At 44.2% G+C, this 17,529-nt stretch overlaps 2 protein-coding genes across 2 annotated transcripts in view; one reads left to right on the top strand and one right to left on the bottom strand.

The window, feature by feature from the left end:
* Nucleotides 1-17,529, bottom strand: part of LOC135390871 (uncharacterized) — a 510,967-nt gene that overhangs the window by 240,837 nt on the left and 252,601 nt on the right. The window contains exon 8 of the mRNA XM_064620821.1: nt 655-706. Coding sequence (XP_064476891.1) covers nt 655-706 — 52 coding nt within the window. The remainder of the gene's footprint in view (nt 1-654; nt 707-17,529) is intronic.
* On the top strand, nt 11,325-13,461 carry LOC135392658 (uncharacterized). The gene is made up of 5 exons (XM_064623377.1): nt 11,325-11,530; nt 12,026-12,183; nt 12,691-12,785; nt 12,909-12,989; nt 13,234-13,461. Exons 1-5 carry the CDS (start codon nt 11,354-11,356, stop codon nt 13,380-13,382), a joined length of 660 nt encoding a protein of 219 aa, XP_064479447.1. The 5' UTR covers nt 11,325-11,353; the 3' UTR covers nt 13,383-13,461.

The raw sequence follows: 17,529 nt of genomic DNA, 5'->3' as shown, positions 1-17,529 counted from the left end.
GAGAAGGTAGGAAGCCTTCCACGTTGTATCGCGGAAGAACGCCCAGCCACGTTTCATTTCCTGACTGTAGAGTCCTATATAGAAGAACTTTTTATCAGCACGCCTCAGTAGATAAAAATCGATAAGACTGATACGGCATCGAGAAGCGGGAATACATTCTGCGGGGTAGTTTTATAAACCGTGAAATATAGGTGAAGCAATATAAGATGCGTGAGGAGCTTCTCAGTGCGAGGCCAATCCCCGAAAGAATGTGTATAGTGAATAGTGAACTCTTATATCGTTCTGTGTTCTTGGTGTACCTTTAGAAGAAGAAGAAGAAAAAAAAACAACTCTGTTATTTTGGGTACTAGGTACACCGAAGGTTATACTAAGGAAGGGAGTTGCCTCAGGACAGAAGCCGCCGATATTTCGAACAGGGGCTGTTCTTCTTCTGGGCGCCCAGAAGAAGAACAGTCTCTGTTCGAAATATCGGCGGCTTCTGTCCTGAGGCAACTCCCTTCCTATATCTCCACCGGTTCGCTGGATTTCTACCCATCTACGAAGGTTACATTAAGTATTTTAAGACTATTTGTATTACTCGGGAGTAGATTTCAGGTTCAAAGGGACTAAAATGAAGAGTAACTGATATCTAGGAGACTAAAAGATAAGGCTCACCATACAGAAGCTGTACTTGCTTCCCAGTTTACTTCGTGTTCCTTCACTTCGCCTGTAGAAGAAAGTCGTACGAATAAGTAGAAGAACATTCGTTAGACCTCCCTCGTGTATGCCGACTTCTGTCGTGTGACATTACCCGTAGAAGGATCTATAGTTCACAAAATTAAGCTCTTTTACGAAGCATTAAGCTACAAGCACGCGTCGCCTCACTGGTTCCTATAACAGCGAAGAACACGGTGGGGATTAAATGAGGCTGGACTTTATACAGGAACAGAGTGTAACGTGTAAAAGCGTATGCGTATACGTTCCACATTGTAACACCTGGCGTGTAGCCCCGTAGCCCCGACCTACAGTCTCCTATATATAGCGATCTCCCTCCACCCAGCGTATGAGACACGACACATGACGCAATCACTATCAGCGGGTGCTAAACGACGCGGACAGGAAAAGCGATCGTCCCAGCTGCACACGCGATTTAACCCCCTCTCGTGACAGCTGAGCATGCGTGAGCTCCACGACACACGCTGGGGTGCCCATTCCTGCAAAGGACCTTCTCGAAGGTACCCTTTCCACGTGACGTCGCGAACCATAACACGCGGGAGCGCGGAGAGAAAAATCGTTAGTTTTAAGATAAAGCCAACCCCAATTACGCATATACCCATACCGATTACCGCGTATCACCTGGTAGGTTATCCACATCCTATACTGTTGGCCGAAGAGCAAAAATGATGTGCCCTGCGTGGGAATGAAATCATGCGATGATAGACACAACAACGAAACGGATGCTAAACGAAGCATGCACATATTCGCTGTCGCTTTGAGACATAACATCCCCCGTAAAACGCACTTCGGAGTTGAGTTTCTGAAATGATCGCGACAAAAATTTCCAAAAGCCGTCAGTCTGAAATGAAAACAATAACCAATGAATGCATACCCTCATTATCTTCAATGTTCACTTTGATCCGATAGACACGACAGTTATGACAGTTGGCAGACACGACAGGGGTTCTGCACTCTTAAAAATGAACTTCACCGCATAGCACGCTCTTAGCCAACCATCATCTCAAATGATATTGTTATCTGGCCTTTGATGGAAACGGGAGGCGTATACCTTTTTTGTGACACTTTTGCTGGTCATAATTGTCACAGAAAAGGCGTACGCCTCCCGTTTTCAACAAATCGTGCCAGATAACGATAGCATTCGAGATGATGGTTGGCTAGGAGCGTGCTATGCGGTGAAGTTCATTTTTTAAGAGTGTGCCCACACACAAAACACAAATACAGTGAACCTTCGTTATTATGACCATGGTCGTTCCCGAAAATTTTGGTCATAATGCGGAATTGTCATATTAACGGGGGGGATTTGCAGAGGTTTCACTGCATTGTTCCCCAGGAGCATAGTCTGATTCGAGGAGAGAGGAGGGAGTACACCTTTTTGTGGCAATTATCATATATCCAAATTGCCACAAAAAGGCGTACGCCCCCTTCTCTCCTCGAATCACAAGCGATAACCCTATCATTCGTGGCAGTGGTTGGCGCACAGAGTGCTATGCGGTGAAGTTCTGTTTTTAGAGTTTAAAGGGCGTATGTCAGATTATCGGGGGTCATATTAACGAGGGTTGACTGTAGACCTACGCGCAGTGCGCAGAAGAACCACACTAGGCCTTACGTACGCAAACGCGATAGCGTACGACGCACACAAAAACTATGCACTATTGTTCGACACAATCGCTTGATGGCAAAGCCGGAGGACACGCGTAGATAAAAACACCGTGTGAACACAGTGTATGCCCCATTGAGGCAGGTACGAGGCCCTTTGAAATGTGGGAAGCCGCAATGGTTCACGCTGTTAAAATGTTTCATCTAATGAGGGTAATTTAAACAGCGGAGTGCGCACATAGCACGGTCCCGGACGTTAATTAAAAGGGATGGCGCAAAATAAAGGCTTTCCCGCTTTCACACCAGCGTGTGTCCGCGGGAAGTTATGGATGGGTGTTTGTCTAGTGATTTGTGTCTATTGTCGTCAAGTGGGAGAACATACGATACGGAGGTTTGTGGGACACGTTCTGTTTGTACTGAGCGGAAAGTGCTTAACAGGGTGTTAACTTTCGGTTTTATTAATGCGTCTGACTCTACGTGCAGTCCACGGTGCAAACGAGGACATAGTTATTTTCGACAGCTCAACTGGTGTTTCGCCTTTAGTTTTTCTCACCTCGTGTTGTTATCTTCTTCGCTTTGTAGGCATTACGGGTAGGGTTGCCACCAGGCCGGTATTATACCGGCACGGCCGGTTATTTGCTCGCTCTGCCGGTTGCCGGTAGGAGGGTGATACCGGCAGTCTTTTGCCGGTATTTGCGGCTCAAAACCTTTCATAGGACGGGCGTTTCCGGGCTTTTCCCTTCAACATTCCACTACAGCTTGAATAAATCTGGAGCACAGACCCAACTCCGCGCGGTCGCCAGTTGTTTCCTTAGTTACTCATTATTATTATTATTACTGTTATTATTACACACAGGTACACGTTTCCTCCTGTTGTCTTCAGCTCTCTCTCTGGTTTTCTGTGTGAGCTCTTCCACCCCTCACCCACTTCCCTTTCCCGCGAGCATTTCCTCCTTTCCCTCTATTCCACCTCCTCTCCCTCAGCCGGTATTTTTCACTACAAAAGGTGGCAACCCTAATTACGGGAGACGGCTCTACCGTGATGACCTGCGATACGGCCGTATTACTACGTCCACTACATCCACTATAGTGAATAGGTGAGTGTCAGTGTCCTGAAGAAGGAGGATCCTCCTCCGAGATGTCGATCCTAGGTTGTAATTCTATTAGTTCCAGTGATTATTTTTTTTCTCTGTTGAATTGTTTAATAAACGGCGAACGTTTTTGTCACCTTAATGTAGCCTCCGCATGAGACTCGATTGTTCATTATAATTCGTGGCCGTTGAGCCCTCTCTTGCAATTATGTACGTAATATTACGTACATTATAATGAACAAAATAAAATATCAACGATCGATGTAGCATAGTAAGAGAGACACGGTTCAATTGCAGAAAGAACAAAAAAGAAAAAAACGTGACGAAAAAGTCAGCCCAGGAAAATTTTTTGATAGAGAGCTTAACGAAGCATCACAGTTTCACTAACCGAGAATGACGGTCTGTTACTGACGAGATAAGCCAAAAGCTACTCATTTGTGGGACATTCTTTCATGCAACGAACTATTCCGAGGTAAACCGGTTCAACATGGTGTCGCGCTCCATGAGGATATTACAAATTCACATAAAGTGTCACATGCCACACACAACCTTCCTGACATTTACTGTATATAGCGGAGAGGTAAACAACAACAATAAATGAAGAAGTGATGATGGCATGGGATGTTTCCCCGTGGTAGCCACTGGACCCTACCACACTTCACAGTGGTTAATATGAGAGGGTGAATCGCGGCGAGGTCAGCTGATTATAAAGCATTTATAATTCCGTTTCACGTTTATACCCGAGGTAGAGCAGAATAAAAGTCACGCACCATAGGGGAAACGACGTCTAAAGTATAAAAAATGAAACGATTATCAAATTGCCAAGACTATAGAGGAAGACAACTGAACTTTGTGTAGTGCTGTCTATATTTATCTATTCACTTCCAGGCCACATGTATTTGCATACAAAGTCTAGTTAGATGCACATGATCTGTATGTGTAGCAACATCCCACGTGTACTGTATGTATGAAAATACAGAGCTTTGAGCCTTACGTGGCTATATTGTCTTGGGCAATACTCGCTTTCACTCTATTTGTTCGTTTGGAACGAGCTTAAAAAAATCACAAAAACTGTTTTTAAAAACTAATAATGTGCCAATCGCTGCACACACACTAAGGTACAAAAAATGAAGAGTCACATATGATATAGCACACATTTCAGCCTGGAGTTTTCTCTCAGTTATGTGAAGAAAACAGCTCTCTGTACATTAACTTACTTTCTGGCCACGATCACTACCATCTCGCACATCATTTTTTTGCCTGTCAGACGCCTCTGAAGTCTGTGTCCTCAGCTCAAAGAAAATGGCAGTAACAGCACAGTATCCCAAGCATGCTTTTCACTTTTGGCCAACAGTGCATGATCTTGCAGAGCAACTCCCTTTGGAAGCCTGAAAACCTGGGACAACATCGAAATATACGAGAATGACTTCAAGTAAATTGAAACGTACATAACTGAACAGACAGAAAAGATTATTACGTCACACCCTCTTATTGAAAAGGCTCACTCAGTCTCGAAAACTAGGTAACACTCGTGATGTTTACGCAAAAAGATGGGCATCATAAAAAATCAATCGATTTTAATTTAGACAGGCTTAAAATTTTTAATTTATCATCTGCCACGATAAACACTCTTCAGTTGTGCCGCTAGAGAAGGAAGTGAAAAGCTCGTATGGCAATATTTCGCGTTGTACATTCTCACTCCCTTTTCTATATCTACCGTCTTTTCTATGTTGTGGTTGAGGTAAGCATTTGATAGCGAAATTTCGCGATAGAGAAACCGGCACATCAGAGCTTATGCTACATGGAACACCTCGTAACCCTATTTTATCTTTCACTTTGCCCGCTAAAAGCTAGAAACCTCCTCTCCATACCATGAGAGGGGAAACGCGCTATATTATCCACACGGTAAAGCAGAGTCACAAAGTCACGCTTCTCATAGCAACGGAAGCCGATACGAGCGTTCCACGAAACATGATCTTCGCTCATTTATCTAATCGACGTCGTTCAGTTTCTCGTGAACTCGGTCAACAATAATAACTATATATCTGCTACGTACTGAGATTTTCCCGAGTGGTCCTCCATATTTAAGCGCATGGGATGTTTCACTATGGTCAACACGTGACATGGGGAGCCCTTTCTAAAAGCACTTTCCAATTACCTAGACGTCATATATATATATATATATATAGTACGCCCGTGCATTCAACCGCTGTGTCAAGCAACGCATGCAAACGGCCCACTTTATAGGAGTTGCCCTTCACCGTAGCATATAGCGGCTAAATGACTTGGACGAAATTAGTTCTGCCCGAACGCAAAGGAAGACTAGGCAGTTTTAGAATACTGTGTACACGCTAGCGTAGGCAGCAAAATATTACGGGAAGGGTTCTACGGGAACTTTACGTGGCGGAGAGGATTTTACCCTCTCTTTCCCTTTCACAAATGCACTAACAAAGGGACGATTTTTTATTTTTATTATTTTTTTGGGGGGTGGGGGGTGGGCGGTATACAAGCGTGTTGATGTTCGGAAAAAATAATGCGTCGTCACTGCGCATGCCCAGGACCAAAACAGTGATATGCGCCATGCGAAGCGCTGTCCCCAGTCCCCTTATTTCCTTGGACCGAAAGGCGCTTGGGTACGCTAATCTAAAACTCTCTGCTAATATATGCAGTGAAGGAGAATGACACGGGATCCTGCCTGTTGCGAATATTTGTTAGTGGAACTGGGCGACGATTACGGAAGAACAAAAAGAAAAGGTGGAACTTTTTAGTAAAGCGGTGTTGCTTTTTGTTTATTTATTTCATTTTTTCTTATTATTTTTTCTGGCAGTTTTGGTATAGCCGTGTAGGGTTCCAAAGAAAGGAGGGGGTCGTAGCCGTGTGTGCCCAGTGACGAACAGCGTTTTGCAGAATGCATAGTGACGAATCCTCCTTCCTTTGTGGCCTCAATGGGCTCGAGTGCCCTATTCTAGCACATTCTATTAGTATACCTGTTGATACGACTTACGCACGAAGAAAGAATATAACGAACGAACGATATAACGAACACAAGACGAGATTTAAATGAGGTTACTAAATACCTACGAAATAAATAGATGTTTCGCCTAATGTGGTTTCTGTCGATACGAGTACATTTTGTCTTTTTAACTGCTCGCATTTTGCTCAGAGCCCTAGCTGATGAGCTATAGCCTTCCAAAATAGCAACAACAACGAAAAAATAAAAAACTCAATAAATAAATAAGTAAGAAAAGAAAATAAATCGGCGAACTCTAATAATAAAACTGTATAATCTTAGAAATTTCGGCGGAGGCATTAAAAAAAACACACGAAAAAACAGGCAGGATAAAACCCTCATGTATTCATCGCGTGCAGACCTGAATACTACCAAAATTAGCGAGAGAAATAATCAGGCAGCTACATGGATTGAACCCCCACAGCATACAGTGAGGTGACCTAGGGGGGGATATGTTTAAAGAAGTGAAAAAGAAAAAAAATGAAATGTCAGCCAGGCTAATGCCAGCTTGCTATTCCGAAGCAGAAAGAAACTGAAAATAAACAAAGAGAAAGAGAACGAAAGACAGAAAACGGAAAAAAAGAAAGAAAAACGAAGGCACTTCTTCGGTTCCTGCGAGTATGTGGCCTTCTGGGTGAACTGTCACCAATTATGTATGTTTTTTTTTTCTTCATACTTTCTTTTCTTCTTTTTTTGTTTTCTGTTCTTTTACACATATTCATTTTTTTGCTGGAAATAGCGAGCCACCCTAGCGCAAACTAACCTTTCCCTTTTTTTTTTTTTAGTTTCATAATAAACATAGATTTCCCCCTCCCCCTTATCCAACCACCAGGCGCAGCGTAGAACGAAACAAGCTACAAGCCTCCAAGTAAAAGGTGGAGGGGAAACTATGGAGTCCCGAGCATCGTGGTCCCCGCGGACAGTCTTTCCTCCACCTTGACGCGCAAGTAACGAGATTACCTGTACAGATTGACATTTTTCCCTGCCCTTATACCGTTCACAAAATAACACGTAAACAGTAAAGAAACCGCACATAGAAAAAAAAAACTAAGAAGGAAAGCGCAGTGTAAGAAGCCCACCGCCGTTGACTGAGCAACTTTGGCTAAAGGGCAGACTGGCCTGCGGGTAGATACTCGGAACACATGATCGGATTACTGGCTGCTGCTTAGCCGTCTCGCTTCCTCCCCTGTTTGTCGGGGATCTTCCTTCCCCCTTATTGGGTCGCAAGCTTCTTGGAACAGTTTTCTGGCCTCGTCCCCCGGAGGTCTGAACCCCAGCTGATCAGCAACTCGGAGGATTGTATGGTTTGCAGATCCAGCAGAGCCACTACCGTGGATTGTTTGTGTGTATGTGCCTGGCATGAGATGTTGTGATCGGGTAGATGCACATAGGTGTAGTAAACAAGTAAAAAGGTTTTCTTTTAAATAATCAATCAATCAATCAAGTAAAAAGGTGGCGGACGTGTGGTTTGGAGAAACATGAAAGTGCCTGGGAATCAGAAGTCAGGGTGAGGATTGCGAGGACAACAGGATAATAGCGGGACAGATGCCAAAAAGTATATGGGCCGAAGTAGGTCGCCCGTGCTACCAATAAGCCATGTGAAGGTCATGAATCTCTTGATCCTGATTATTTTTCTAATCCAATCCAATTGAAAATCTCACATGTTACGGCTGCGAGTGACACACATACTATATGCACAGAGAGTTGGATGATATCGTTGCGTTTATGATAGACATGAGAGCGCATAGAGTTAATCCTAAAGCACATAGGTTACTACATACAACCTTTATTGGCCCCTAAACAAGCCACATCCAAAATGAACCTGTCGACGGTACCTGCAGAAACAAATCCGTTTCCAAAGGGTCATTTGTCGGCACAGTTACCCCCGAAGTCGGAAGCATACACTCTTGAAAATGAACTTCACCACATCGCACGCTCCTAGCCAACCATAAGCACGATTGACGTCGTGCCCTCCCCTGATTTGTTGAAAACGGGAGGCGTATGCCTTTTTGTGACACTTATGCAGAAATGTTAATTGTCACAAAAAGGCGTACGCCCCGCGTTTTCCACAAATCAAGAGTGATAGAGATATCACTCTGTACAATGGTTGGCCTTCAGCGTGCTATGTGGTGAAGCTTTCTTTTAAGAGTGTACTAAGCCCCACCTGTCCCCTACTCCTTCCTGTTGTCATCTCTCTGTCTGTCCGCATCTGTACGCCGCTCACAGCTACAGTTGCACAGCGGCGCTAACACCGAACCAAAACAAAAAAAAAAAAGAAAGGAAGGGTCACGACGTTCTTCTCTGACGTCACTTACCAAGTTTCCCAATTATGAAATGACCTACATTCCCTATTCCCTTATTTCTCTCTCACACACACACAGTTTCTTTTTTCTGCACTAAACATCACAAACGGAAGAGCGCAATAAAAGTCATAATGGCAGCTCTGAAAGCAATCAGCCAATAACAATAATAATAGGGGAAGTGCGACGCGAGCAAGCATCACGTACATGGGCAACGGGGCGTGGTACAGTGCCATCTCGCGGCGAGCGGAATAAACTGCTCGGAAGCGACCTTCGTTGCCGCTATAATTAGGCTTAATAACTACTATACTCGTCCACCGCACACCACACATACGCGGATTGGAGAATAAAGAGAGAGAGAGAGAGGGGGGGGGGAAGCGTTCGATATTAGACGAAACTATGACTATGAGGCGGAACAACGAGACACAGGGGACGCTCGCTCCAGTGGTGACTTTTATCCTGCTAGGTGTCGCGTTTGGCGCCTCTTCCTTCTAATTTGACTTCCTTTTATCTCTCTTTCTCCCCCCGTCTCACGTGACAGCATCGATATATAGGTGTGCCTCATAGAGGGAAGCGTTGCCGTGAACGCCCGTCGATTTTACAAAAATTTTCCGCGTTGTTCCGAGATCCTATATTATCCCCCTGTTCAGGCCTTTCGATTATGTATAGGTAAAAGTTCACACAAGTCTGACTTTGTAGTATACCGACCTGCAATTGCACAACATGGAGAAAAGCACCTGGTGATCTATCTATCCTGGCAACTGCCTGTATACCACGTACTTAAAACTTCGTGTTCTGATTGATTGATTGACTGATTCAGGTATAAAAAATATGGAGATGCGAGAGCCGACAAAGTGTCCCTTGTTCTAAATTACTGTATATAATTCAATTATAATAATAAGAATATCGTACAAGTTTATTTTAATAGCTACACCTAGAGAATATAAAAAAAAACACGTTCCTTCATTTTTTTTTTCTTTTGCTCATAGCGAAAGTTGATTGGTGATTGATTGAACAATAAAAAATGAAATATGGAGAGTGAGATCCGACAAAGGTGGGGCAGGCTACTTCAGAATACGTGAATAGAAAAGAAAGAAACACAACAAATGCAACTCCAAAATGACCAAGAGGCATGACAAAGAACAAGCAGGGTCCAACTGATGAATGAGTTCAGTTAATGAGACAATGGTTGAAATGACAATAGACAAAATGCACCATTGGTACGTCACGTACGACGTTTCTTCTCGACTGTGGTTTGCAGACAGTAGCGGTAACCAAATTGTTCTACGACAGATGGACCCTAACCTAAGATTTTTCATGTTTGGCGGCATCCCCGAGCTGCTGAGACTCTTATATTCACTGTCTTTGAGCTGGCGTCCCGTTCTGACGTTTTCTGCTGCACAGGATGGATCTGGTTGAGTCTGCGTTGTGCCCCGAATGTGATGTGGTGGATCACAGCGGTCACGTCTTGCTGGAGTGCCTCCACTTCAGATTACAGAGACATTCACTCTGTGTCGGTATTTTACGTATGACTGACAGCTCAGTGGAGCTGACTCATTTATTGGGTCCTTGGGATACTCCGCGCAATCAAAGGAAGGCAATCCGTCTGCTGGTAACCTTCTAGAGTGAGACTGGTCTCACAACTGTATTGTGAACACTAAGTGCGAACTCCATTTTAGTGTGAACTGCAGACACCGTAATTTGCAGTATGTATAGTGTGTTTTCCCGCTCTGTTGGTTGATTGCCCGAGTGTATATGACGAATCCCGCTGTGACTTGTTTTGGTCGCTGTGAGGATTTTGATTTAGAGTGTGTAATAGTTATACAGCTCCAAGGTTTACTTTATTTTACTAATTTACGAACTAACTAACTAACTGGTCCTCACCGCACTGCACAATATACTCTGTCTAGTGCAGTAGTCGAGAAATACGAAAACACCAGATGGTGTCAAGAACGTCACATGATTTCAAAAATTTCATAACTGCGTGTATGGCCGGCACTGACTCGGTCATCCACATTCCACAGGCCAGTACCCAAGAAATTTTTCGGTGCTGAAAAAGGCGCTTATCCATGTTTGCCAGTGACAATTATACGGTGATGGTCTCTGTATTTAGTGCAGTCTTGAATGACGTGTTCAGAGACGTCTACGACGTCGCAGTCGCCTTTCAACGCGACGGGAAAGCTGTTCGAGAAACTGATCCGCGGAAAGTAAAAGACCACGAATTATATGTCTGTGCATAGAAAAGAAACGCCTTCGTTTCAAGGGAAATAATGCATCCATTTCCATGAATACGAGAAAGCTTACCAGCACTAAAAATCATTTGAGTGTCATATCGCTGCTCATGAAACAACTTCTTGAAAGCGCATAACTCAGTTTCATATATTTGTACGAAGTAAGACCCGCTGCCAACCGTCTGAATTCCTGCAAGGAGTAACAACAGCTCCTTTAACTTCATTTAAGCACCTCTAAATGCCGAGTAACTTGAATCTCGTAGGGGAACTCCTGACATTACAATGCGAACAAAGGATCCACGAGATGCCAAGGTTAAATATGAAACAGGTGGTGAGATGCAGGTACAGAAAACAGGCATTCTTCTCCTATAGCGCACGCGATATTAACTTTCAACGTATGCGGCAGACATGTGCAATCCATTCATGCTATCTCTATTTTGTGCAGCGTCGTCCACTCTGTTGCTAACTGGAGCTTCGACGCTGGAGACGAGACGTCGAAGGAGAAGCTTAATTCCGCCGTCTTTAGAGCTTAGTAAGCACCGTGAGCTGGACATCTACTTGGAAAGTTATCAAAATGCTTCGAAGGTGAGTGTACCGATGCAAGTTAGTCGTTCGTCATCTTAGCCAGTCAAAGCGTGTTTCTAACTGTTTTTCCACGTCGTGGTACGACTGGAAGGTATTGCTCGCCCGTTTTCCGTCATCCCACACCTACACTAGAAGTAGTCAGCGTGTTATGGAGAACAACTGAGGTGAGAGGCTCTCGACACAAAATATGGCAGGAGGCAATGAACACACGGAGGAGAGCTTCCTCGACTGTAAATCACGTATAGATGTCACATGGAAAACACCTACTTCGGCGTTTAACGTAATTCAGAAACATGAACACCACGTTCACGTCCAGTTTTGGGTCCATCCATGTGTTATGATTATGAAGTAAGCAATAGCTAGTCTGTCGCTGAAACATGAGAGAACATACGCTTTTACTGTGAAAGCCGACAGTGTCCTAATACGTATCCGTTTTTATTCGAACGGGAGCCAGACACGCAGCCTGCGTATACCCGATTTGTCTTAATATTCCAGATGATCGAGGCTGCGGGAAGCGGCAGGTATTTCCTCGTGTTTAGCACTGGAGATGTTCACGAAGAAGACAACTGTTCCTCTACTAAAGCAATTTTCACAGAGACACACAAACGTTCAGGATTCTTCGAACACAGTTCATGGAAGCCAACCGATGAATCGTAAGTCGTATGCATTCGAAGAACGACATAGCAGCTATTTCGCGTTCACGTTTATTAGCCGAAAGGCTTGAAAGAGAGAAGCGAATATATCTTCATTGTTATAGTTATGCTCACTCATAGCTGCACTCATTGGCCCCTATGAAGACCCTGTGCTCCATCGTCGGGTTCTTCACCTGTTCATGGACTTCCTGTTTTCCACAAGGATTGCTCCAGACCCTTTAGTTATTTCTTGTATTTTCATCCTTCTTTCATCATCTTCATATCATCATCACCTTCCACGTGCAATGGTGTAGGGTACCGCACCACCGCGGTGAAATATCCCATCTCATCGTCATTGTTATTATTGTTGTTGTTGTTACGCTCTGGAAAAGTTACTGTGCGAAGAAATGCTATGACCAAGCACAGGACACCCCATCCAGTGCTTGAAGTTCTGCTCTTAAGTTATATACGAACACGGTCGTGTACCGTGCAGGATACCCTGTATAATTCGCGGACTTTTATCTATAGGTACAATGTGCAGAGGCTTAACTACTCCATTAGTCTCCGCCAAAGCCAAGGCTACAAAGTACACAACGAAATACTGGAGACTCCCCATGTCCAGAGTGAGTATACCTCTGATTATGGAACGGCAGAAACAAAGTAAAATACGTTGCGAGAGAGTGAAATGTGTTGGACTATAAACGTAAACGCTTGTTGAACTCACGCACACGGCCCTCTCTGTATAGGTGCTAAAACGAATCTGTACCACGTGATCTACGCTGAATATGGCAAGTGTAACGTTTTGAGAGCAGATTCTCATGGGGGAGGTAAGACAAGTTTAATTACAAAGTATTTTATCTTGCGCGAACTGCACGCTGAGCGTTTATCCATTAGGCAAACATACAAAGCTAGGTTGCTTATATTTGCTCTCAGTGCAAAGGCTATCCTCTATATTTCCCCTCTTCTTGCTCACCAGCAAGTTTCTTTGCCTGTGGAAGCCTAAGTAATAATAATAATAATAATACTCCGTTTCATAATTCAAACTCTCGTTTCTTGTTGCAATTCTTTTAGGATGCCTTCTATGGATGTCAATGACAACGTTGAACAGACCGAACACGTTGGACAGGAGACCATGTGAATTCGCCTTCGACAGCTACTGCGCACACAAAAAAGTACGACACTTCGTGAGAGGGTGTCTCAATGCACTACAAGGAGATTGAGGTTAAATTAAGTGGTTACTGTGGCTGTTGTTTGCCCGCATACGAACACAGGAAAGTAAACGAATTTCAACGCCTTCGACGAACATGTCCATTTGATTTCGGACGTTTTCACTCTTTCGCAGACAAGTGTTCACAAAGCCAGAAGAGAAAATGTGTTTATGAGGACGGCCCTGTCCTTCTATTCTACAGGGTCTCTCTCGTATCCACCGTTTCATCTAACGTGTGGGTTCTACGACATCTTTTTGGTCCTCTGAACTTCTGCCATGAAACGGCTACGAACTGTCACTTCATTCACCGACTCTCCCGTACTCGTGCTCCCATCTGCATACCAAGATGGGGTTGACAGCGTTGGGTTGCTCTAAATTCACACGTTACCGCAAAATGAGAAACATGCAGCTCTCTGGAACCAGTTGCGAGTGTGTCAAGAGTCCCGCTAAGCGCGAAGAATAGCAACAGCGCGGGGGTTTCCACTGCGGGTGCACGCAACAGAGTGCGCCAGTAGATGGCAGTCTACAACCCATAGCAAAAGTCGGACCGTGGAGTCTACTACTGTGTTACGGACTCATGCGTGGGCTGTAGATCGGGAATATTTAATTCTTTAAAATCACCGAAACATAGACAGACTTTAGCATGTCTTTAATATGGTTTTATGCTAGGCATTTACAATCCTAGGTGGATCAGTTGCAATGTCTTAACTCGCACGTCTTAAGGCCTGCGAGTTCGTACCCAAGGAGTTGCTGTGATAGCGATACGTCCGCGAGAAGGCTGAAAATACGAGATGCTTTTCTCTTCGATTTACCCCTCAGAGAGGGAAAATTAATTTAACCACAGGCCATCGTCGTGTCACTTATGATCATAGTTGTCCCGCGGCGTAAACCTGACTGTTCATTGTTACTACATATATTTTAAAAATACTAAATTAATCCCTTGCTTCTGTTACAGCTTGTTCACGGATTCATTACTGGCTGTTTTGCGTATAATAGCCATGTATATTTGCTGCGGGTTCTAACTCATAACTGCTCAAAAGGAGACCACATAAAGCTGCTTATTTGCCCTCTCTGCTCGTCAACTATTTACTATGCTACGTATTTAAAAAAAAAAAGTGTTACCGAAATGCTCGCAAGAATGAGCTGAAAACAAAAACGGACCCAAAACGTCGCAGGCCGAATTAAGCGCAAGATAAGAAGCAAGTAGAGCAAGATAGTCGATTTTATGTAGTTGATCGTAGAATTTTTAACGTCCTAAAATAGCGGAACTTACTTTTAAATGGTTTCACCCTACGCTGTATCAAACGGAACCTCCAAGCTACACGAATTTTCATGGGCGACACCACCTGAGAAACCCGGGCTACAGCGTCTTCTGGGAGCAGAGTCGCCAGTGCTCGCTCGATGGCGCCACCGACTTAGATAGTCTCGCTTCCCATATCTCCACAATGGGATGCGCTCTGCTTGCTGTCACAGTCAATGTGCCCCTCTATCAATTTACGAGCCACACCTAGAAACTCTAGTCAACGTACACAATCTTTCTTTTCGTTGTACTGCAACGAAGCACACTTCCAAGTACTGCTGCAGTTCTGATGATTTCATTGCGAGACAGATTGAATGCGACGACCCACTGTAGTCAGTATACCCTGCTATAAGAGGTATTGTTCCGGCGACTTTTTAACTGCGTCGCTTTCGAGTTAGCTTCTAACTCAGTTACAGAATTCCCGAGTGACTACAGAGACCATCCATCACTGCGAGCTGCGGGTATAGCGAAGGAAGATTTTCCTATTCTTGCGCGTCAACTGCTTCGCCCCAGCGCTTTCTAATGGAAAGCACTCCATTAATAGACGACTTTAGAAAACCCGGGAGAGATTAGTGCTGCATCAAACTGCGGGAACGTTGCTATCAGAAAAAAGCAGAGAGTGTCCAAGGGGATGGATGTGGTGGTGATGGGGCTTGCCGTTGTCCAGAGAGTGTCCAAACCGTTTTGATTTCTCTTCGCTCAACCAATCGCCCACAGCGTGTCAAAGTTTGTGAAAGGGAAACGTGAAGTCTTTTCCTCTCTTTCCCATGCGAATGAGCGTCCGACAAGGGCGCAAGAAGCAGTAGGATTTCTCGAAATCGTCTATTATTTATTTATTTAAAACGATATTGGCGGCCGACCTTTGAGGGCCACGGCAGGTAGCATACTGGATATTATACAGCTTACACGCATGAGAACAGCAATATAGCACTACTGAGTCGCAAGACTTAAAAACAAAAATATAAAACACTGAAGCTTCAGTGTGTTATGTTGTTGTGTTCTTTACATATTTTTGTTTATATTTTCGTTGTTACTTTTGCCAAGTGGACCTTGACCCAATCCTCTACATTCTTCAATCGCTAGCATTAGTAAGAACCCTCTCGAGAGGTGACTAGACAGTACACAATGTTGGTATGTTAGCCACGTTTGAAGGCAGCTTATTCCTCTCACGGACTGTACGTGAAAAAAAAGTATAAAATGTACATTATATATACTCTGGCTGCAAAGAACTACGCAGTACGAACGTATGTCATTCAGCGTGGATGTCATTCGCTTGAAATGACATTCACTTCCCGTATTGACATTCTCGTAACACAGTTACCTTTCCAACGCAGCCTCTTAAAAAATACTCAATACCAGACCAGCGACATGGCCGAGCTAAGGTCGTGCTAAAAAGCGGGAGGTGGTGGGTTCGAATCCTACCACCGGCTGTGCTGTCTCAGGTTTTCCCTGGGCTTTTCCGAAGACTTTCCAGACTAATGCCGGCACAATTTCCCCTGAAGTCGGCCTAGGACGCATACTAACCCCCTGTCCCCCACTCCTTCCTGCTGTCCTCTCTCCGTCTGTCCACATCTTTACGCAGCTCAAAGCCGCAGTTGCTTCGTGGTGCTAACAAGGAATAAAACAACTGCCAGACTTCTTCATGACGTCATAAGGGGGAGGCGCGCACCCTAGCCCACCCATGAGTGTCTTATTATTACTATTATTATTATTTGAACATACTGTTGGCCTCAGAAGAGGGGCCGTTACAGGAGATGACACAAAATACACAGAAACAGTCACACTACGACAGTACTCGTATTATTTTTAGTCCGTCCAACTCCAACTCCAACGGCAGTACTCAAAAATACGACAACACTGAAAGCACTCACGCTTCAAAACAAGGTATCCAATAATCTACTAAATTCCGCAAGCGACGACGCGGAGACACAATCCTCGGGCTGAGTATTCCACTCATTTATTACCCTCGGGAAAACTGAGTATTTAAAGGCATTAATGTTGAACCTGTAAGGTTCTAAGTATTTCCAATGTTTGTGCCTGGGAAGGACGTGAACTGCCTTTACTTTATGTAGGATGCAGGATCGAGTTTTAAGTGGCCGTTGAGTAGGAGAGAAAAAAATTTCAGCCTCTTTATTTTTCTACGTTTATTCTTATAAAGACCTCTCGTGACCTTTCCACCGAACACGTCTATACGAGACATGTGTGCTTTCCATTCGTTCATTGAACTTGCCTCTCGTTTCTTCAAAGCTGCCTCCCGCTGTTTCCACGCCTCACACTGCATACTTCTCGTCGCCATGTTCCATATTTATACATGACCGCGCACTGACATCACTCCAGTTATGAGATTGTCGAGCAGGCACGCCATGTGCGCAGAATAGGAAGGGAGCGTCAAATAAAAGACCTCCCAGGCGAGACGGGAGGGTGCACGCGGTAGATATCAATCTGCACCCCGTAGCGAAAAAAAAAAAAAAAAGGGTGGGTGACTATGACGCACGTAGTATTATACCCGCTAAACGGTTGTGTTACACACAGTTGAGTGACTCGCGCGCTCAGTTTTAATTAATAACTTCATCTACACGAAGGAAAGGGAGTTACGTGGTTTATATTTGAAGTCAGGGGTATGACACGAGGCAGATGTATCGAAACACTGAAATAAAAGAGAAGAAAAGGTGAACGACTCAGTAGAAACTACCGCTTTGGAAGTCCTGAGCACTGTCCTGATATTAGCGAGTTTTATGAAAACGTTGAAGTTTCAGGATAACGTTTCCACAATCGTGATAAGCAAATTGGCTGAATCCTTTGGAGTGAGCGACATCACGTTGCCGATATCTGATTGACTGACAGTGATACGGAATCCAAA

This window comes from Ornithodoros turicata, chromosome 4 (assembly GCF_037126465.1).
Source record: "Ornithodoros turicata isolate Travis chromosome 4, ASM3712646v1, whole genome shotgun sequence".
Lineage (NCBI taxonomy): Eukaryota > Metazoa > Arthropoda > Arachnida > Ixodida > Argasidae > Ornithodoros > Ornithodoros turicata.
This window is presented reverse-complemented; position numbering and strand designations above follow the sequence as displayed.